The sequence below is a fragment of the Arachis hypogaea genome, chromosome 15 (assembly GCF_003086295.3).
Source record: "Arachis hypogaea cultivar Tifrunner chromosome 15, arahy.Tifrunner.gnm2.J5K5, whole genome shotgun sequence".
Taxonomy (NCBI): Eukaryota; Viridiplantae; Streptophyta; class Magnoliopsida; order Fabales; family Fabaceae; genus Arachis; species Arachis hypogaea.
In genome coordinates, this window is record NC_092050.1 from 121829451 (window position 1) to 121852334 (window position 22884).

The 22884-nt window shown below is 34.4% G+C and overlaps 1 protein-coding gene, 1 long non-coding RNA gene and 1 pseudogene across 4 annotated transcripts; 1 reads left to right on the plus strand and 2 right to left on the minus strand.

Moving 5' to 3' along the window:
• Positions 1-1623: 1623 nt before the first annotated feature.
• On the minus strand, positions 1624-3570 carry LOC112748806 (uncharacterized; annotated as a pseudogene).
• A 745-nt stretch (positions 3571-4315) lies between these two features.
• Positions 4316-10167, minus strand: LOC112750550 (uncharacterized). Of its 2 annotated transcripts, XM_025799336.3 has the most exons (7): positions 9735-10167; positions 8863-9320; positions 6286-6469; positions 5948-6172; positions 5748-5864; positions 5253-5486; positions 4316-4721 (listed from the first exon to the last, which is right to left on the minus strand). In XM_025799336.3, the coding sequence occupies exons 1-7, from the start codon at positions 9798-9800 to the stop codon at positions 4506-4508; spliced, it is 1500 nt and encodes a 499-aa protein (XP_025655121.1). In that variant the 5' UTR covers positions 9801-10167; the 3' UTR covers positions 4316-4505. The 2 variants fall into 2 exon arrangements, with proteins under 2 accessions (XP_025655121.1, XP_025655122.1); XM_025799337.3 differs by lacking the exon at positions 5748-5864.
• Positions 10168-15283: 5116 nt separating this feature from the next.
• On the plus strand, positions 15284-22281 carry LOC112750551 (uncharacterized). 2 transcript variants are annotated; one of them, XR_011872195.1, is made up of 9 exons: positions 15284-15750; positions 15935-16184; positions 17262-17372; positions 18245-18389; positions 18740-18788; positions 19282-19441; positions 19754-20693; positions 20802-21602; positions 21765-22281. It is a non-coding gene; the product is annotated as an uncharacterized lncRNA (long non-coding RNA). The 2 variants fall into 2 exon arrangements; XR_003814371.2 differs by having other exon boundaries at positions 20802-20960.
• The last annotated feature ends 603 nt before the right edge of the window (positions 22282-22884 follow it).

The window sequence follows — 22884 nt, forward strand, 5'->3', positions numbered from 1 at the left end:
AATTACACTTCAAGACTGCAATGACAATGAAGCACCATCCCAATTGAAAAATTTATATAACCTCATACTTATATTTGAAGTCAAAGTAAATTATTTTAACGAAAACTCTCAACAATACACTGTTACCAAAACATTTATCCTAACAAAAAAATACTGAAACTCAATCCCTATTACAACAAATAAGACAAGTAATACCACAAAAATTTTATTTAAAACATCATTTATATTCTTCTTTGATTATAGGAATCAACTTCATCAACACTAATATCACCAGACCTAAATAATATACCAATCAACAGATCAAGAAGAAAAGTAAAAGAATCCAAGACATATCTCTAGATGAAGAATAGGTATATATACAAAGATAGAACAAAACAAACAATAGAAAATGAATACAAGTCAACAATTCAGAAAAAAATATATCTTCACAAGAACATATGATAAAAAGAAGAAAGAAACAATTCCAACCACCACCAAAAATAAAAAGGGAGGACAAATACCACATAAGAAGATTAAGTCCATCAATTAAAACAAATGCAAAAATAAAAACAAATAAAGATATACCTTTATACAATTTCAATATAAATAATTTTTGTATTACAAAATATGTTAAATAAAAAATACATCAAATTTAATATTAGTTTGTATATATTTTAATTAATTTTTAAAAAATAAAATACTTATTAAAATATACTATATACTATCATTAATTTGTCATTCTACATATCACGTAAGTCTCATTCTAATTAACTATGTGTAAAACACATATTAAAATATAAAATATATATTAAAAATGAATTAAACAATCCATCTATTTATATACAAATACATAATAATTAATTTTTAGTATCGTATCATTTTTGTCTAATAAAATAGCTCAGTCATGAACTTCGTTGGTACAACTAATGTTGCCCCACATCTAACTACTCCATTTTTATAGCTACACGCCTACACCTACACTCCATCGCCCAGAAACGTCACAACAATGTTGCATGCATTAGCACAAGCTCAATTGTGAAATGTCTTTTATTTTAGGCTAATTCAAGTGTACACTTTGCAAGTCTGAACAAACCGAGAATCAGCATTGTCACCGCCCTAAGTTATTCTTTTAGGTCTCCTTTAGTATAAAACAAGGTTGCAAGAACGGAACTGGAGTAAATATCCATAGTAGTCTCTGAGATTCACGCAAATACCTATAGTAATCCCTAAGATTTCGATTTCTCTATTATAGTCCTCCAGATAGAGTTTCGAGCACTCAAAGTAATCCTTGGGTATATTTCTAGGGATGAGTCATCACCGGAGTGCTGACGTAGACTCGGTTTGCCACGCTGGAGGGCTCCCAGCGGCTAGTTGAACTGGCGAGTTTTCAATTTGTATCCAGATTGGTCCCTCCTATTACATTTAACTCTAAATCCCCAAATTCTCAGACACTTCATCTCTTCCTCTTGTTCATCTCTTCTTCTTCTTTCAAGCATGTCACGTGAAACATAAATTATCTTGCTTGTATATACCATCAGGTATAAGGTGTTGTCTTTCTATAATAATCATGAAACATATTAGAAGTCTCGGAAGTTAGCAAGTATTTTTTTGATAATAATATTAAACATGTATGTTGAATGAATCTATGAAGAATTAAATTAGCAGGTGTGTAAATTGAGATTGGTAACACTAATTAGTGGAGAAGCCATGACCAACTTGTAACTAATAAAGTATACTGTAATAATTACTATTCAAGGAGATGATGAAGTAGAATTAGTGTGCTTAGAAGCACTTACAGCCAGAGAACCACAAACAAGAGACTTTGGTGTTGAAATTCTGAGACAACTTAGACTACCACCTGGGATCATAGAACACTCAGGTTGAGGTCTCTGCATGTCCCTTCCAGGAATGTAGTTAAGTAAGACATCAAAACCCATATTCTTGAAGAAAAGCCTTGAACATTGTTGGCTGAACCCAAAAAAGAAATTGTAAGCAATAGTCAAATTTGCAAGGCTCCTCAGAGAGCATATTACATCTGATAACTCCCCAAAAAGCTTGTTATGTGCCAAGTTAAGAACTTGAATGTCTTGCAGACAAAAAAATGTGTCTGGCACATGACCCATGAGAGTATTGTAGCTAACATCCAGAACTTGAATCTTAGTGAATAGCCCCACTCCTTCAGGGATGCAACCAATTAACTGGTTATTCAGGAACAGAACCTGAGGTCCAAGTAGATGAGGCTTGGCATGTACAAAGTAGCAGAAGGGAAAGAACCTGAGAATTGGTTGTTGTTGAGGTCAAATTCTTTAAGAGAGTCGAAGTCTCTAAATTCATCAGGAACAGTACCAGTGAACCTGTTACTGTTAAGGTGGAAAAGGGACATGTCAATGAATAAAGATAGCTCTTTGACAAGGGTTCCTTGGAGATTTGCATGGTTGAGATCTATGCCTGCAACTACAGGGAATGCTGATGCAGATGCACCCATTTTATCTTCAGTAAAATCACAAAAAACCCCTTTGTAAGAACACACATTTGGACCAACCCATATTCCTAGAATTTTCTTTGGGTCATCAGTGATTGCAGATTTTCATGCCTGTAGCGCTGTGTAAGCTCCATCCAGCTTTGATTCTGAAGAAGATTCAGAGGGTTGTGGGTTGTTAACCCCTCCCCCAACCCAAACCACTCCTCCTCCACCACCATTGCCAACACCAACACCTATAGTGTCTGATATATGCTTGAAAGAAGAAGAAGAAGAGATGAACAAGAGGAAGAGATGAAGTGTATGAGAATTTGAGGATTTAGGGTTAAATATAATAGGAGGGACCAATCTGGGTACAAATTGGAAACTCGTCAGCTCAGCTAGTCGTTGGGAGCTCTCCAGCGTGGCAAACCGAGTCCACGTCAGCACTCCGGTGATGACTCATCACCAGAAATATACCCAGAGACCACTTTGAGTGCTCAGAGCTCTATCTAGAGGACTACAATGAGAAAATCGGGATCTTAGGGATTACTATGGGTATTTGCGTGAATCTCAGGAACGACTATGGGTATTTACTCAACCGAACTGATTATTGAATCAGACAAGTGTTCAATGATTTAATAGTTTAATCGAGACCGTAATTAAATCAATTTAGTTAAATATACAATAAAATTATTAAAAATTTAATATATAATTATAAATATGTAAATTTAATAATTTTTAAACTAATAAAATATAAAATTTTACAATTTTATATAATAATTTATTCATATTTTAATATTTTATCATTAAAAATTAACAAAATAAAAAATTTTTAAAATTAACTCTAAAGTTCTAATAAAATAATCAGCAACAATATCTAAAACAAACACTCACAATTCAACAAAAAAGAAGATAGAGAATCCAAAAGTACTAAAAAAAATAAAAAATTTCAAATTCAGCAATCACACATTCACACTATCCATAATCCTAACTTAGAACAAAAAGACAGAAAAAAACAACTCTATAATAAAAAAAAAACAACTCTAATTAGATCTCAGTAACTCAATCAGTAAAATAAACAAAATAAACAAACATAAACTGAAACATAGATTTCAGCAGTGCATACCCATAATCATAAACATTTTTCAGTTCCAGAATCATACAAAAACAAAAACTCAGAATCATAAAAATTAATAAAAGAAAACAAAGACTGAACAAATGAGGGAGAAACGACGAGACAGAAACAGAAATGAGGTTAGAATGAAACTCAACTGCCAGCGAGGGAAGTACGGCGAGACAAAGACAAAGACGAGGGAGGAACAAAACTCAACGGCGAGAGACAAGGATAGGATTCAAATTGACCGCACCTCGATCTGCAAGTCCACGACCACGACCACGATGTAGAGAAGAGTAGAAGACGACCACGAGCTCCTATCTGCAAGTACAGAGGCAACGACGTGGAGAAGAGGATCGACGGCCAAGAGCTTCGAGCGTACCCTCTGCCTGTCACTGCCCGTGACGACAAAACCATCTAGCTAACGAGAAGAGTTCAGCGACGGTGGAGGAGCTGGCTGCTGCTGGTTGAGAAAGGGGTAATGGGTTAGGGTTTTTGTGAGAGAAAGGGGGAACAAGAAAGGCTATGCTTTTCACCTTTTATATGGTGAATTTTCTTTATTTTTTAGTTAAAATTCTGAAAAACCGTTAAAAAACCAGTCAGTTCTACCGTTTCTCCAATTTATTGCCAGTTCAACCGGTTTTTTGCCATGCTGTTTTCTGTGCCAACCAGACCGGCTAGAAGACTGGTTTCAATTAATCCAGCCGAATCGGCCAGTCCAGTTCGATTTTCAGAACACTGGTACAAAATTAACCACATACTAGAAGCAACCATCTTGCCTGGCATATATCACAACAATATGCCAATATTAATTTGCAATTACAGTTATCATATTACACACCACACACAAAAATATATAAAAAAAAAAAGGAAAAAAAAGGAAAAGAAGAAAAGAAAAAGGAACGAAGCTAAATCATTTTTATAATATTTAATATTAATTAAAGTGATTCCTCAAACTGATGTGTTTGATCGTACTAGGTTATCAAGCTGATTGTGGGTTAAAACTTCGCTCACACGTTTACTTCTATGTTGAAGCCGCTGGTTTAGTGTCTCAGAGATCTGGTTGAAGAATTCTGGGTCCCATCTATGGATCGATAAGGGGTCTTCAGCATAGCAGACATATATTGAAGTAACAGCACTTTCCACCACAACCATAGCCACTCCAACCTGAAAATACATTTATATAATAGAAAATTTAATATATATAGAGCGTTGGAATTCTGGTTTGTCTGGGGCTGCGTTATTGTGAACACAGTTGGGCAACTGTAAATTTAGTATCCTCTAGGGGCTAATGCGAAATATGTGGGTAATCCTGGAGCTTATGTGCAAATATAAGAAATCAAGGGTCAGAGTTGGATTCTAAGATGGTCATATTGATAATGGACTATGGCAGAGGTTATATAGTACAGGATTTTCCAAGGTTTATCCCTGTTCTAAATGGGTATTACCTTATGATTCTATATAGTTGATTAGGCAATAATGCATACATTAGGCATGCTTAGTTTGTATCATTCATTTATTGTGCATTATTATACTGTGGCGCATATTGCCTCTAGTACCTTGACCTTTGTCTGATGAAGTTAAGATCTTCTGACCAAAAAGAAAAAGATGGAAAAGAAAACACTAAAACGTATGTTTCATAGTTTGATAAAGGCCAAGTCATGGATTAAACTTCAATCAAGGATGTTGTAAACTTACCAACATCATTCCCATGAGCATAGACATGGATCCGATCATAAAAGCTCTATTACTCCACTTAATCCATGCCCAGGCACCTGCGCAAGTTCCAGTTATCAGACCTCCAAAAATGGTTCCCATTAACATTATAGCACCTGAACAATCATAGGCCACAAGTGCTTCAACTCCAGTTGATTGGAATAACTCCCATGCATCTCTGGCAGAGTGGTTAAAGCTTTTTCCATACACACCAATCTGCTAACACAATCATGACAAGAATGCCATAGTGAGTTCTCCAAGAACACAATGGCAAACTGGCAGATAATTATATTCACCCAACTCTAACTAAATTAGCCAAAATATTTCTATCTCCGATATATAGTGAAGGACCCCAGTCCAGTAATTTTCGCAATCACTCTTCACGATTCCTAGTTAAAAATGGAAACAATTGTCACCGAGAACATTTAAATTTTCTCATATATGGAAGTAATTACTGACATAGGCATAGAAGTCTACCTGAACATATGCATACTTGTTAAAGAATCGGACAAGAGTCTCCACCATGTGGAAAAGGAAATCAACACAACAAAGTAAACATTCATTATTGCCTATCTTTGCTCGGACGCCTCGAATCTGAATACCAACAGAGTTTATAGCATCCATATATGAAGGAAATGAGATTCAAATAATTAGCAAAAGCAAATGTTGGTTAATACCTGCCACCGCATTGTCCTAATAACAGCTGTAAATAATGAGCCATAACAAATGCTGCCAAACGAAGTTGTTAAAGCATATTGCAATGATTTCATTAAGGATTTAGTGGGAAATGATGAACTCTCTTTGCTATAATGGACGTTCGCGAGGAACACAATTCCAGACACAACGACATGCAGAGTATTACACAGTACAGCACCAGTCCAAAATAAGCTTACAGAGAGGACCTGCACGCATGACAGCAATGTCAGTAATCAGATGGGGGGAAGAATACATGATTTGCAAGCATTACTAGTGCCAACAAGGACAGACAGAATAAAGAGCAAACTTGCCAGCTCACCACAAGAAGCCACCAGCGTCCACCGTCACCCATACTTGAAGCCACAACACCAGCTACTCCAAATGACCACAACACCATCCACGAAAGAAGCAGCAGCACAAATGCATGTGCAACTTTCATAACCTCAGGAAGATTCCATACCATCTTAACAGCCTTTTGCAAAACTAACATAGTAAATGGAAGTCTGGAAATGCGAAAAGAATAACCATAAAAGATTATCTTTAAGGGCACAATTAATTATAAATATAGCAATACAAGAAGGGAATAAAGTTGAACTACAATTTCAATAAAATGGCAGCACCCAGATTTCAAATAATAGAAACTTACAAATTTTATCTACCAATACAAGTATCAATGGGGGCAAAAAATATTTAAAACATAAACAACTTTTGATTTGCATTTCCATGGAATGGAATGGTACATTTATTACAACAACACTCATGATTGACTATTAATAAAAATTTAAGTCTGAAACCTCTTACAATGCTAATGGCTAATCTAGCCAGAAGTCCAAATTATCCTCCAAAAGTCTCAGAAATAGAGTACAACATTTTTCGCATTGATAAATCCGATTCTTAATACATCAGAGAATAGCTGATATGATGCTTTTGTTGTAAACACTAGAACCCAGCTAATTTAGATATCCAATAAATTAAGGATCGTCACATTGAAAAGTTACTGTAAATTTGTGTAGAACCGATTAAGTAAATTTTCTAAGTCTCTAGACAGTTCACCATGGGAGATGAACTGTCATCTAAGCTTTAATCAAAACAGGTATTAGGAAAGACTATAAAGTGATTTATGAAACTATTTATTTAGTTATCATTCAGCATTGATATACTTTTATTGATCAAAGCATCTGATATTTAAAAGATATAGTAAATAGTATAACTAGTTCCTGAAAACAGACATTAATATATCCAATGCTCCGCAACATTTATGATATTCCCAAAGTCACTTCATTACAAGTATAATAACCAACATTATCTTCAACATACTCCCTTAAGCCAGAACATATAAATCATAATGACCATTTCTTGAAATTGCTATAACATGAACTTATAGTGAATGTATCTACTAGATGATGAGTGACAACACTATGCCTTTTGGAAAAATCTTGAAGAGCAGGTTTGAACTTACCAAACTAAGTCCTGGAGATATTATATTCTTGTATTTATCCAAATGATCTGAGCGCGTTTGATCAAGGAATCAAAAATCTATACAATATGATTCCACAAGATAAATCCTTCCATTCAACTTCTCTAAAATAATTCTAAGACTTCTAAAGAATGCATGAGATAGGATTTTTAACAGATGAAAGCGTTGCCACACACACGGATTAGGGCTCCTTGGAGGTTGATAAAGCACTCCAGAATCACTTGAAGCCATTTTTGCAAGAGTATGGAACTTCCAGATCAGAAAAATAGAGCAAAAGGAGATCTCTAGAACAACAGGGGGAAAAGATTATGGATTAATATGACCAGTTCCAGCATCAGTGAGAAGTGATGTTTGGAAGGCAGCAATTGAACACCATGCATTAACAGGTCAAACATCTAAACATGAGTGGTAGAATATGAAGTGGTTCTCAGTGGTGAGCCTGTCAGATGGCTGGTCCGCAGGTTTTGTGCTGGTTGGACTCGTATTTTGACATTTCTTCATTCACTCTTACAGCTCTTGATTCATAGTGACAATTCAGAGATTGCTATGGTTCTATGAAACTAGATACAGCACCACAAAAGTTTGAGTATAAGCAGGACAGAGCCTGCTGCAATATCAACTTGAAAAACAGACACCAGTGAGTTATTGCATGAAAGATACCTCAGTCAGCAGTCAGTATTCAAGCCCATGTATTTATATACATCACTAAATGGTCAAACTAGTTCTGAAAAGGCCTAATGTTCAAATGCTTCTCAACAATGATGACTTCCACAAAGACAGAATCACTAGATGACAATTACTCAGGCTATTGTCAACAGCAAATATGAGCAAATTTTTACCAACTAATTTTAGCTTGCATTGCAAGGTGCGCTATTTGACCTTTAGATATATCAACCCATTCAGAATAAGTAATCTTATATCCTCCTGATTCCTTAAAACTCTCTACTAAAAACAAAAATTATTAAAGCGAAAAAATAGAAGCAGTTTATGTTCAAGGATATAGAGTTATTCACTTAGAATAGGGTATTTTGATATTCTCAGGTAATGTAGAGCACTAAACAGGTTGAGTAGTTCATCCCAGATGTTAGTCAGATTCACACCTTGATTAGAAATCAATCAGAAAGAGAATACTACTTCAGATATGTTTGCTGCTATACGAATATGCAATTCTATGTTTCAAAGATGGCGATCTATAGCAGCTGCCAAATGTAAGACACCAAAGCTAGTCAATCATGCTATATTAGTATTATTATTATAAATATACAACAGTTTAAAACTTTAACTTCTTTCCCAGTAAATGCAACCTTCAACTGTGGATATGGACAAACTAACAGAACAAAATCCATGCATCCATTAAGCAACAAACACGCATGATAGGTACATACATACGTTATATATATAGTAAATTGAGGCTCATACCTGTCTATAACAGATATCACATACAAAAGCTGAAGGCATGCTCCAATAGCAAAAGCGACACCCCAGAAGACCTGCTCAGCCCAAAAAGAGAGAACACTGATCACAGCAAGATATGTGGTGAGGATATGAACAGACACCTTCATCATAAGGGTAGCACATGAACCCAACAGTGACAGCCAACAACATCCAAGAGCAGTCCCAACTAAACCGGCAACCGCATAGACTGGCCAGTAATCCTCTGTCAATCCGGCTTGATTCTCCATGAAGCGGTATGTGTACTTATCAATGTCAAGCCTGTTCTTCTTCTTGAATCTGTTGAGGCCAAGAACAACAAGAACAAAACCGAAACCAATCAAGTGGATTACAAACATTCCAGACCAGAAAACATCATGCCATCGCCTTGGTTTCTCCATAATCGTGGCTTCACTGTTGTTGCCACTTCTGCATTGCTCCACATTCTATCAAAACATGAACAATTGTATTTAGATACCAAAAGTAAGTTCATTTCTCACTGTTCAACAGAACCAGTAACAAAAAAAAAAAAAGACTACTATTTCAGGAAAGGGTAATTTGGTTATAAACAAACAGGTCACAATCACTGAAAAAGAAATAGAGTAATTAGGATAATAGCTAACATAAAAGGAAGAATTCAGCGAAGCACAGATTAAACTACCGAAATTTTTTTTTTCTCTTAAAACAGAAAGTTTAGCTTCGAAAGCTATTGCCAGTTCCCACCGAAAATTGACAGAGTACATAGCTCAATTAAATAATCAATCAATCAATCAAATAATAATAAATAATAAATAAATAAATAAATAAAAAGAGAATATGGAGATTGTAACAAGAGATACATGAGTTGGAGGTTGCGATACCTGATCTGTGGTTGCAGCGGCAACGGAAGCGTCGGAATGAGAAGAGAAAGCGCGAGCATCCATCATTTGCAGGGACCAACAAATATCATAGCCTCTTTGTCTTTGTAGAGCGAGTGATCAATTGGCTAAAGGGGGCATCATTATGGTTAGAGACACGAAAGAAAGCAAAGCGTGCGAAGTGGGAGTATTAGTAAAGTGGTGTAGCTTTCGGTGGGTTTCAACTTTCAACTACGGAAAAAGATCTTGTGAGTAGGATATAGCAAAGAAATAAAAAGTACGGAACTGATCTCATTATCTCAACTGTTTTCGTTTTCCACAAAAATCAAATTTACAAAAGCCAGAGACAAATCAAAGTAAAAGTTTTGTGATATGGACGAACAACGCATAGCAACAAATATTTGAACACTATTTTTTAGGTCTATCATTTTTATCTATAAATATTTAGAAGACGGATAAATTTATGTCGACACAAAATTAATATTATTTATTTTATTATATAAATTAAATTTTTATATTTAATGATAGAACTGATATGATATATCGATTTAATTATTTTAATTTATTTAATACAATTTATTACAATGACTTAATTATATCAGTTAAATAATTTAATTATATTTAAATATTAATATAATTTATTATAATTTATATTACTTAATTAATTATCTTGCATTAGTTATAACTCGTTATATTAGTTAATTGATTTATTCATTTATAAAATTTAAAATAAAATAAATAATTTGTTATTTGTTTTAATTGAATTCAATAAATTTATATTATATATAAATTAACGATAATTTATAAATTATTTTATATTATAATATTTAATAAATTAATATATAAATCAATTTATATTATATATGTATTAATGAAACATTATATATGTGTTAATTAAATATTATATATGTATCCTATAATGAATGCAAATTTTTTTTTTTTTGTCATGGGATAGAACCGACCTGATCCGAAAACATACACATATACCACCCATTAATTTAAACATTGCTGGTACACCCACTTTTCCCTCTCATAAACCAACTGAATATAATCCTCATGAAAAACGCCCTCGATGCTATACCGATTAGACTCAGATGCCGGAGGGTCTTGTTCGCTGTTGCTATGGAGTCAGTTGATTGAGGTATTGTGGTTGGAGTGGATACACGCGTTACAATTGGGTAGTACAATTGGGTATGGAATGCCGCGGGAATACTGTTGTTGTTCCACTACCTCTTCACCGCCGGTTGCTGCGCCTTGGTCCTGGTGTAGCAGTCGCAGATCCTTGCCCGTTGCCGGCAGCATCTTCACTGCTTGTCTTTGTTGGTTCTCTCTCCAATCGGGTTGGCTTCTGATTGTGTTTACCAAGGAGAATACGATGTTATTTTTTTGAACTCGTTCCCTGCTCCGACCCCACTCCCTTTTCTCTTGAAGCCGACATGCATCTTAAACCAACCCAAAATAAGGCTTGTTACATCAATTTGGTTGCATCTCTTGTCTCGGTTCAAATTGCTGTTGCCGCTAGGAATCCACTACCACCTCTTCTCCCGCGCTTCTATTGCATGTACAACAGAAATTCTACTTCCTCCTTAAACCCTTGAACTTGGCATTAATTTTGATTGATGTTTGCCTCTAATCTTGATCTACAGGTAGCAATTCCTCTTGTTCCCGGTTATTGAATTTTCTGAATTATTATGTTCCTAATATTTTTTATTAATTTTTTCTTCTTTAAGAATTGTTGTCAGCTTTGAGCTTCCTTGTTTTAATAATACACCGCATCTCTAGAGGTGGTTGCATACTCCAGTTCTGACGAAGGCAATTTCATGCTGCCATTTTAGCAACTGTGTGAGCAAGTAGGTTTTCTTCCTTGGGTGTCCAAGTTAGACCACAATTTGGTAATCTTTCTTTTAGCTCTCTAATATCTTGTAATATTGCTTTAGTTTCCCCAATTGAACTATTTGATTTTATAGTTTAGATTAGTTTTAAGCTGTCTGATTCTATTAAAGTTTTTCCCAAATCCAAATTATCAATAATAATAAGGGCTTGTCTAATAGATATAGCTTCAGTTATTATACTTGAATGTGTGCTAATTTTTCAAGAGAAGCCTAACACAATCTTTCCATTACTATTCCTAATGACCATAGATATTGCTCATTTTCCCTCCTCCCTCCTAAAAGCAGCATCCACATTAGCCTTTAACCAATCTTCCGGTGGAGGCCTCCATCTGATCAGGTATTCTCGTCTATTTTTTTCGCTTTTTTTTTTCTACAAATTGCTGGTCTCTTGTGTTCCAGAATAAATTTTCTATCAGTTTAGTTATTTTAATTGTCCATTCTGGTCGAATATTCTGGTTGAATATTTTGTTTTGGGTCTTGGGCTAATCCCAAAAAACCTACTCGAACCCCATCCCAACCCACCCGACCCAAAGCCCGCTTTTTTATCTTCTCTTTCCCAGCAAGCAGAGACGTCGTGCCAAGAAGATTGCTTCCATTGCTGCCACAATTTGACTTTGGCATCTCCTTCTTCCATGCGTCACTGTCCATAACAAACCCAATCCAAAAGAGCTACCTTCCATAGCAGAACCCTCTCCCTTAATCTAGTTACGGTTGTCTGCGGTGTCTTCCATGGAATCATCTCCATGGTGATTGATGAAGCATGAGAGGTTTCCTGGACATGGAAGCAACTCTATTCAATTGAAACTCATGATACTTCTTTTCTCATTTTTTTTTACTTTTCATTATTGGAGATCTTCTACCTGAACTTTTCATTTCGAATCTTCTTATACTATTTTTTATGATTTTGTTTTTGTTATTCTTTTTTTTATATAGATCCTCTCTTTCTTGCTCAATATTGTGAGTAGGATTTGTTGCTATTCTACACTGTTTATTTTTTTTTCATATTCTTTTTTTCTGATCTTATTTTCATACCCTTTTTATTCTTTACGTTTTAATTGGCCAATATTTATGATATAAAATGAGTGTTTTATTATCAACTCAGATTTTTTTTCATTTTTTGAATCATCAAGATAGATTTCTTCTTCTTTTGGGTTATGGAGGATCTGTGATTTTGGATACAGTCCAATTTTAAAATTATTTACCTGAAAATATACCTCTTCTTAGATGCTATAAAAGTCTAAGAGATGTGGTCCTACAATCTTACCGTGTGTGTATTACTAAAATTTATGTTTGCTCTTACTTTTGTCACTAGAGAAAAAATAATTAGGTGATATTATTTTTTGGAGATGATTGCACCGCCAAGAGAATGTTGGAGGATTCATGTCAGAGTGATCATAATTTAGTCGCTACCGAGATTCAAAGACCCCAAATCCATTAACTCAATTGAAATGGTGTTGATGGATGAGCATGTACCTCTAATTTTATTCACACACACAATTATTTCTATGCGTTCATACACTTAATCTATATTTTCTAATAATCCTGATAAGATTTTCTGGTTTCAATGTTAAGGTGATTGATGCTCATGAAATATACAACGTCTGATACATGAATTATTGCTTTAATACTTTTATACACTTAATTCATATTTAAAGTTTATAGCTTTGAATTTTGATATAAACCCTATGATAATTTTATATTTCTTTTGTGGTGAGGAGATGCATACATATACAGTGTATTGCGTTGATTGTGGTTCCTCTGATTAAAAAAAAAACACTCTTGCCAATGGCCATCTTCCAAACAAAATTTTTATAAATGGCCAAAAACATGCACGGGTTATATACATTGTTTGTGAATTAAAAGTTTAATAGTTTAATAATTATTGAAAGTGGAGTTAACCTAAGTATGATTATTACTTAAACTCTGCAATGTATTTATTATATAATAGTCATACACTTAAATTAACTAGACACTTGGGTATGATAGATTAGTTTAATTTTTTTTCAATTTCATTTGTGTGACCTCTTTTTTCAATTTGTATTGTTTGTGATTTTGTACACAATATAGACCAATAAAATATGTTGAAATGAGGTTTGGTTTTATATTTGAGGTCTTACTTGAATAACAATGTTCATTAAATTCAAAATGTTTTTCTCATTGAGCTGTCCATCATTACTTTCAAACTGTACCTTTAGTCTCTGTTGTCAGCTCCCTAATGTTTGCCCTTACATGGTTTGCAGTAGTTGTATCCTACTATGTTAGCCTTTCTTTGTTTCGAGATATATAGTTTTTAATTTTGATTCAATTTGTTATTTTTTATGTTATTTTTTTATTGCTTTTAAATATTGAGTTTATTTTTACTTTAAATAGGCACTAGCAATATCACTTTAGGTAGAGTTTAATAAAATGAACATTCTAATTTATTGAACGTAGTGTTATTTTTTAATTTATTTAGTTATTTTGGTTGAAAGAAATATTTTATAAAAATTTTGTTTGTTTATTTAGTTGGACTTTATTGTTACCGTATGTAGAGAGTGGATAATAAAATATTTTGCTTTGTAAAAAAATAGGGAACAACTATGCATGCTTCTATAGGTAAGGATATGATATCTTTGTTCAAATCATTGATATCAAATGGAGTTGTGTATGCTTTTGCATACTTTAGAGTTTACAATAACCGTGGGTCGTATCATACAACATCGCATCATTTTCGAATGTTTGTTCAAGCAATACCTACTGTCAGACCCTCTTTCTGTAATGCAATACTATTATATAGTATTAAGTTGGTTCCTTTTACAAAAATTATGGGATACTTTTCTCAACATCCTTTTTTGGTTGGTAAGTATATGGTTCATAGCAGGTATATAAGTTTATTTTTCTTTTGTTTTTATGACAAAATATCACTAAGACGGGTGATTTGTGCATAATCTTCTGTTTGATATTTATTTTAGATGTTGCTAGAGTTATAACCGGTGTAGAGGGTGAGAGGAAGTATGTGAAGGATGGCAAACTTATTGATATGTTGGTTATTCATTTGAGAATAATGACGGGTGCGTTTTTTCAATGCCCTTACTCAGCACTTAATATATTTATATAAGTAATTTTTTATTTTTTAAATAATTTGCATTTTTTTTACAACTTAAAGCTTAATGTTGCTGTTCTTGGAGAGATGGTGGAACGGATCAAGGATTTTGTGGCAGCGGGTGAGCAGCAGGTACCGGTAGTTATTTTTCAATTTGCAACAGTAAAAACTTTTCGAGGTATGTGAGGATTTGATAACTATCAAATAATTATATCTTATTGTAACTATCTTGACTAATTACTGAGCCATGTTTCAATTAGGATTTTTTTAGTTTTTAAATTCTATGTTGTGATACTACATGTAATAATAATTTTTTTGGTTTTTAAATTTTATGTTGTGCTACTACATGTAACGGTAATATAATTATAAGTATTGTATTTTGTGCTTTAATATTTTTTATTACGTAAAATTACAAGTGAAATTATAGAAAATGGTAATAACAATTCCTATAAATGGCTCGCATTCTAGAAATTAAAATTTAAAGTGATAAAAAATATTATTGTATGTACGTGAATAAATTGTATAACTGGTTTTTTATTTTTTTTATTATAAATTCTGTGTTGAATTACTCACACTACAAAAAAATTTGATTAAAATGGCACAAATATTATGGCAGGTTTACATAACCGCCACAATTGTTGCTAATTTCGGTGGTTTTATCGTCTGCCAGAATGATCATGTTCTTAGTGGCGATTTTCACTAATTGTGGCAGGTTAAAACGCCATTATCATTAAAAAAAAAGAAAACACATTTAAAGCTGAGGTGGTGTATTGCATATGAGAATAATCACTATTCAATATTGTTGAATGTGAGAGAGTGAGCGAGAGGGATCTGAATGTGACGAACCCTAATTTTTTGATCTCCCTCGTTGCCGGCATTCATCTCTTGCCGCCGTATACAATGCGGTTATTGCTGCCTTCGAAGGAGCGCTCTTCTTTGATTAGGTTTTCTAGCTTCAATTTGAGGGTTCGTTGCGCCGCCCTCATCTCCTCGTCACCACAAGCAACGCCATCATTGCTGTCTTCGATGGAGCTTTTGCTATCTGGTGTTGTGCATCTTAATTGATCCTGAATTTTCTTAATTCTAATTTGGTTAAGCTTTTACAGGGCCTTTATTTTCTTTTCCCCTTCAATGATGGTCTTGCTTGGTTGAATCTGGGTTTTGTGAAGCTTTCGTCTCTATAGCTCTCTAAGTATAATTCTTTTGGTTAATTTTCTTTTTCTTTCTAGGTATAATCTGAGATCGCACATCGCAGGAAGAGGGAAAGGGGAATGAGAGTGAGTTGATCTGAAACCCTAAAGCTTGTCGCCGCCATGGTCACACCATTCATCTCATTTCTCCCGCTTCCATCAACCTTCTGCGCTCGAGTGAAGGCGCCTCCTCTATCGATGCGTTTCCAAATCTAGTCACTACGCCATAGCTTATGAGATTGAGCGAAGCACCTCTTCCATTAATGTATCTCCTCCGCCAGCAGTGCCGGTACGTTCTCACTTCTGCATTCTCTTTTTCTTCGATCCACTCAACATTGCTTGTAGTGTGTTTCTGTTCATTCTCAATTTCTATTTTTATTATCTTTCTCTTGTTCATTCTCAATTGCTTGTTTTCTAACTGTATTTTGGTCCAGTATTGTTATGCTTACCACGTGGTTGATGAATTTTCTGAGAGAGATGGAAAAGAGTGGAACTTGTTTTCTGTTATAGATAGATGATTCTTTGGTGCTTATTATTATAATTACTGCATGTTCATCATTGTGCATTTTTGAAATTCAAAACTAGCTTAGCTCCCAATTTGAATCCAACAAGGACATGCCTTCTTTGTTTTCTTTTTTCATCAATGTCATGACTTGAATGCTCACATTTTATGGTGGGAAAATCAAACTACATTTACTGCATTTTAGTTTGCAGTTGACTTGTTTATATGCTAAGTTGTCTAAAGAAAGATATACTCTGCCTAGTAAATTGAATACCTAATTTGTTATTTATCTTGTAAAAAGGATTGAATGAAACGTACTTGTTTAAATCCCATGTATTGGATGAGGGTGGCCAAGGAGTACTTCATCTTGCAGCTGCTCTTGGCTATGATTGGGACTTACAACCCACAATAATTTATGGTGTAAATGTGAACTTCTGTGTTGTAAATGGATGAACTGCTCTTCATTGGGCTGCATTCTGTGGCAGGTGATAAATTTAGTGCTTTTAGAATGAAATGCATTTGATCAAAGTAGTATTTGAAGCTCGCAACTTGACGGAGGAAGAGAGGAAAGGGTAAAAAGAAGTGACATGGGACGATAAGGAAGTGTGTGGATTCTACATGGTGTGGTTTAATCTTTTTTCTTCCTTTTGTTGCAGGGATTGGCACAAACGTGTTTCTTATTGGCACTTTAATATTGATTTTTGTGTTCAAAATTCCAGATGCTTTGAATTTAATTCAGCTATCAAATTTAATTTTATTAAGAAAATTGCTTACCCTGTATCTGATTTCTACTGCTGTTCTCATTCATTCAGAGTTTATTAGTGTTTTCATATGTGATGTTGATATCTTTATTCTTTTTGGCAGGGTTCTTCCTTATAGAAATCTCCAATCTATAGCATATAGGCTATACTTGAAACTCCTCAAATGACATGCTTTTGAACTTAAATCTCAGATAAAAAGGTCTCATTATCAAAAGTAAGCTTCAGTCTATATAACATTTATCTCTTTCAAAAAATTAGTTAGTATAGCCAATGTAAACATGCCAATTAGATTTCTTTACTTTTAAAGTCTTTTGGCCGTTCCTTATAAAGATTGAAAGTTTAGATATGAACTATTAATAATAATGTGTTGGTAATGTCCAGTTAATATAAATGTTCTTTTCTGTTTTAATTTTTGTTCATGGAAATAGTATATACCCTTGATTAGCTTTATCTGTAGGCAGTGTGCAGTTGTAGAATGTATGACATTCTTGAGAATTTTACACTAGGAATCTTATATCGAATAGTATATACCTTTTTACTTTCTTTAAAGTAAACAAGTACGTGTTTGAAGAGTTTTACAATAGACTTAGAAGTCCTAAAGTTAAAAAAAGGGTACCAAATAAGTTCCTAGGAAAATCTGTGATGAATTTATAAGTCCATGGAAAAAAAGGTAAGCCCTTCAAAAATTGTAACTCTGGACTAATGTCTATAGCAAAATTCTCCGAGACATACTTGTCTTGTCTTATTACTCCTTTTTTTCTTTTTTAATCTCATTGATTTATAAATGCTTAATTGGGAAAAAGAGACTTTCTTATTACACGTAAGTGCTCTTTTGAGCCTAGGGGCATGTCTTGTCCTTGGTGTGCTGACTGATGCTGAATCTTACTAGACTTTGTTCACCACCAAAAGGAAAAGAAAAGAATGCCGGTTTGGAAATTATAGCTTGAGCTGAATTATTTTGGTAATAATGATTTGTGCCCATAACTAAGTGAAACTTAATGTTTGCTTTATTACCTGATGTAAAATGAAATAACGGGTACCTTTGGTTTGTTCTACTTTTACCTTTTTTCTCGTTATGTGTTTTAGGTACATGCTCTTCTATCTGATAAAGAAGAATTGGAGAAAGACTTGAAAAGATTAAATGATAAGCTTACTTCAGCACTCTCTGACTGTAATGCTAAAGGTGAGCTGTTGAAAAAGCAAACAAAAATCGCTCAGGAAGCAACAGCAGGTAATATTCATTGATTTGTATATTTTCCTTATCTGTCCCCACTGTTCTGTAATATAGGACTTGAAAAATACAGAAATAACCAAATTATGTGTAATCGAAAGAGTTTAGTCTTGGGGGTCACTTTCACGGTGCACCTTCTCAGGTGAAGATGGATTTCTATCCAAAGAAGCTAATAATTTGAAGATCAGACTTGGGCATGAAGAGATTATTATATCTCATGGAACCAGCCTTTTAATTTCTTTCTCCCTTGTCACATCTCAAAGCTTCTATTTAATATTATAATGGTATATGACATTGCGGGCTTTAATTGTTTGTTCTGATTTGGATTATTGACCCTTTTCTTGTTTCAGGTTAAAGGTCATTTTCCTTTCTTTGACATGGCGTAAACAGTTTATAATGGTATATGTTGAACTGTGATCATTCTTTTAGTACATATATATATATACACACTATTTCGTACTTCAATTTAAGTTTCTTGTTAAATTGATTTCCGTAGTTTAGCTTTCGCAAATTTTGGCTTCCTTCTTAGCTTTCTGCTTGAAGCAGAGTCATAATAATTAAGGCACAAGCTTTGACATGATTATTATGATTTTGTATCCTCAATTGGTTCAAGTTTATTTTAGATGACCAATGGAATTACCAACATGGTAATTCACTAAAAGGACATTACTTGATAAACACAAGTAGAAGTGAAACTAACAACTTTGAAATGCCATGTGGAATGAATCTTGGTCTTCCATATATTCCCTTATTATTTAATATATTTCATTTTCTATAAAAATGGAATCGTTTAAAATGTGTTTAAACATTGAAAATTCTTAATCTTAAAACCTTAGATTGGCTTTCAATGACATTCATCAAAGGATGGAACTCATTCTTAAGTTGCTTGCAGCGTGCTTTGTGAAGATGAGAAACAAGCTGTGGCAGTAAAAAGTCAATTGCAGCTACTTGCTAGACCAATGTACAGTAATCCACCTGTTCTTGGAGCACTTATAGTTTCAACTATTATTGATGACCCAGAATTGAAAAATTTATGGCTTAAAGAAGTTAAGGTAGAGTGCTCCTATATACACATGCTTTCATATTTATTTGTGTAATGCAAATGCATTGTGGTACTAGGTCGTGCAAAATGCAAATACTTGAAAAGAATTAGTAAATTATTTATATTTGTTGTGTCTTGAATGTTTTGTTAAATATGCTCTCTTTCTCGCTAACTCTTCTTCTGCGCAAAATGTTAGCTACGATTTAACCTTTTAACTGGATAAATCTAAAGTTTTCTTTGTATCGGAGTTTGATTTCTATGTAAAAAGATTGTGTTGAATCATATTAGTATTCAGTATTGAAAATCATGTGCTATGCTTCAGGGATTTGTCAAATAACAACTTGAGTGGTCAACTACCTTCCTCAACAGGGACTTTGTCATTCCTTACTACATTGTGAGTAAATTTTATTGCGTATAGTTTAATTTCTATTGGAGCAAGAAACAAAGATGTTGGAGCAAGTCCCGGGATGGAACTCACACAAGAGACCAAGAAACTAAGGCGGGTGTAAAATCCCTATAATACCCTTACTCATCTTTCTCCTAACCAAATTTTAACCCTAACTTCCTAAATTACCAACACACACCCCCCAAATCATAGAAGAGAAGCAGAGAGAGTGAGGATCGGAAAGAAGAAGAGAGGGGAGGAAGGGACGGCGCCGGCAGGGCTGGGAACCGCCGTCGCCGTCGTTGTCGCGGATCAAGAAGAGAGAGAGAGAGAGAAAGAGATCGAAACAGGGAATGAGGGAAAGAGAGAGGAAGAAGTGCAAGAGAGGAAATGCTGTCCCGCCGTCCTTGCCATCACCCTTGGAGACCGTCCCTGCCGCAGCCGGAGCTTCCATTGCCGTCGTCAAGGACTCCATCGCTGCCACGAGAAGCCACCGCATGTGGAAGAGAAAGACGTGACGCACAGAATAGAGGAAGGGGACGACATCTTGTCGTCACTGCGCCTTGTCGCCGTCGCTGAAAGGGGAGCTCCGTCGTCGCCGTCGAGGCTACGGGTATGGGGCTTCGAAGAGAGAGAGAAGCTCGCAGAGGAGAGAGAAACGTAACGACCAGAGAGAGGAAAGTCTCGCGAGGAGGCGGGAGCTGGTACACCTTCGCTGTTGTTGCAGGCTGCGCCACCGCGCCTCTGGTTGCCGGGAGCCACGCTGACGTCACCGGAAGCCACCGCCGAAAACTCTGCAAGTTTGCCCTAGCTCCGCTTTACTTCAGCCGGTGAGGATCACCGGAGCTACTGATGGTCCATCCTCTTGTTTCTTTTGGTAAGACTAATCTTGTTCTGCCCTGTCTTGCCGTAAAGCTCTATACTCACTTTGTCCTATCCTGCTTGATGTCCTTGTCTGTCTTTGCTCAATTTTAAACCATCGTAGGCTGGATTCGCTGTTGCCCCTTGCTACTAGGGCTGTTGTTGATGTTATTGCAGTGAGAGTTGAAGTTATTGCTATAACCCCAGTCCAAATTCTGCGCAGTTTCGTACTCTTAAATTCAACATTTCGGGTTTGGTCTCTTCGGTCCCTTAGGACCATGTTGTGAGTAGGCTTTACATTTATAACCGTTAATTTTTTTTTGTTCATGCTATTCTGAGTTTCTATTTATATTTATAAAACTATTGTTGAAGAACTTTGATTTGATTAGAATAATTGATTTATTATAGTTGGAAAAAAAATATTTTTATGAAGCTTATATCTTAGAAATTTTACATGAGACTATATATATGTTTGATGAAGTTTTATATTATTTTAGAACATTTGATTTTACTCGAATATATACTTTTGAAGCATTGAAGTATTTATTAGTACTTACTGACTTTGAAATTGTAAAATGTGTTTGAAATTACTTATGATCGAAGAAGCTATGATTAGAAAATATTTCTTACGAGAAAGTATTATTTGATTTGATTCAATACCGTATATATTTGAAAGATCGAAGATTTATTATAGTTGAATTTATATGTTTTGAATTGGTTTGGGAGGCTCGTATTAGAAAACCGTAGTTAACGGCGGTTATGAAATTAACTTAGATGCATCTAACTCAGACTCCAGCTAGCAGGGGTGTTGCTAGTCTAACGTGTAGGCCACACGTTAGATCTGTTATTCTGTTAGGACACACGAGAGGAAAGGGTTACCCATTGAGGTGGAGCTGCCCAAGTGTGGACGTTTGATTTGATTTCTGTATGAGAACTCCCTTATTGATTCACTTATTATTATCAACTATTACTTTCTAATTAATATTACTTTAATAATAATATTTATATAGTCTCATATTGATTATAGATGTATTGTCTAATCACTGAGTTGCAAAACTCACCCCTGTTTTCTAAAAATATTTTTCAGGAACAAATATTTGACTATGTGGGACTTTCTATTCAAGAATAACGGTCTGCAATGAGTACCTATCTTTGTCGAATTCCTAGAAGTATATGCTCCATATGTCACAGGCAGGATCCAACCATTCTTAGTTATTTTAATTTTTTTGTTAAAAATATATAACTATTTATTTTAGAACTTGTAAAATATTTGTAACTTGCTTATTCAACTTATATCTGAGTATGTTAGGCTTGCTATAGGATTATTTTCCTGAGCGCCGGTCATGACTCATTTTGGGTTTTGACAGCAGGCTTGTTTTAAAGCTAATTACAAAAGGAGGAAACTTTTGGCCTTCAAATCTTATTCATCATCACTTAGCTAAGCTACTTGTCTTGTATATTCATAGTTTAGGGAACTAGATGGTAGATTTGACTAATTAGTGCTTATTGCAATTTTTGTATTTTGGTAAGTTTAGTAAGACAAATTTTTGTATAGAAGTTATTACTTTTAATTTTCAATAATAAAAAATTATATACTATATTAATACTTTGTTTATGAGTTATAATATTTCATTTATGGATTATGATTTTTTGTTATTGTGAAATTTTAATCACAAAATTATTTATTTAACGCGATAAAAATATCGGTAAAAACTGCTTTTTTAAATGATAAAAAATGTCATTTTTATCTGGTAAAAATGCCGTTTTCACCAATAAAAATGTCACTATCAGGGTAAAATGGCGGTTCAAAATGCCATTTTAACCAACGAAAATGTTACTGTTAGGGTAAAAATGGCAGTTTAAAAATGCCGTTTTAATAAACTAAAACGTCATTCTGTCAGGGTAATAATGGCGGTTCAAACCGCCATTTTAACATATCCAAAAACTGCCGTTTTAATCTATCCAAAAACTGCTGTTTTAATCCTGGAAATAACAGCGGTTTGAAACTACCATTTTAACCTATTAAAAAACCGCCGTTTTAACCCAGAAAATTGTGGCGGTTTTTAAATAATCACCGTAATAAATAGAATGGCGCCCAGAATTACGTCGCTTTACAAAACCGCCATTCTTTGTAATATTGGCGGTTTAAACTGCCGTAAATACAAAAAAAAAATCGCCGCTTTTTACCAGAATTTTTTGTAGTGTCA

Bases quoted from the DNA above. Each gene is read 5' to 3' on its own strand.
- LOC112750550 (XM_025799336.3), bottom strand. From the start codon at position 9,800: ATGATGGATGCTCGCGCTTTCTCTTCTCATTCCGACGCTTCCGTTGCC. The intron at 6,173-6,285 runs GTGAGCTGGCAA...TCATGCGTGCAG, and splicing joins GACGCTGGTGGCTTCTTGTG to GTCCTCTCTGTAAGCTTATT. The intron at 5,865-5,947 runs GTATTAACCAAC...GTTGGTATTCAG, and splicing joins TTAGGACAATGCGGTGGCAG to ATTCGAGGCGTCCGAGCAAA.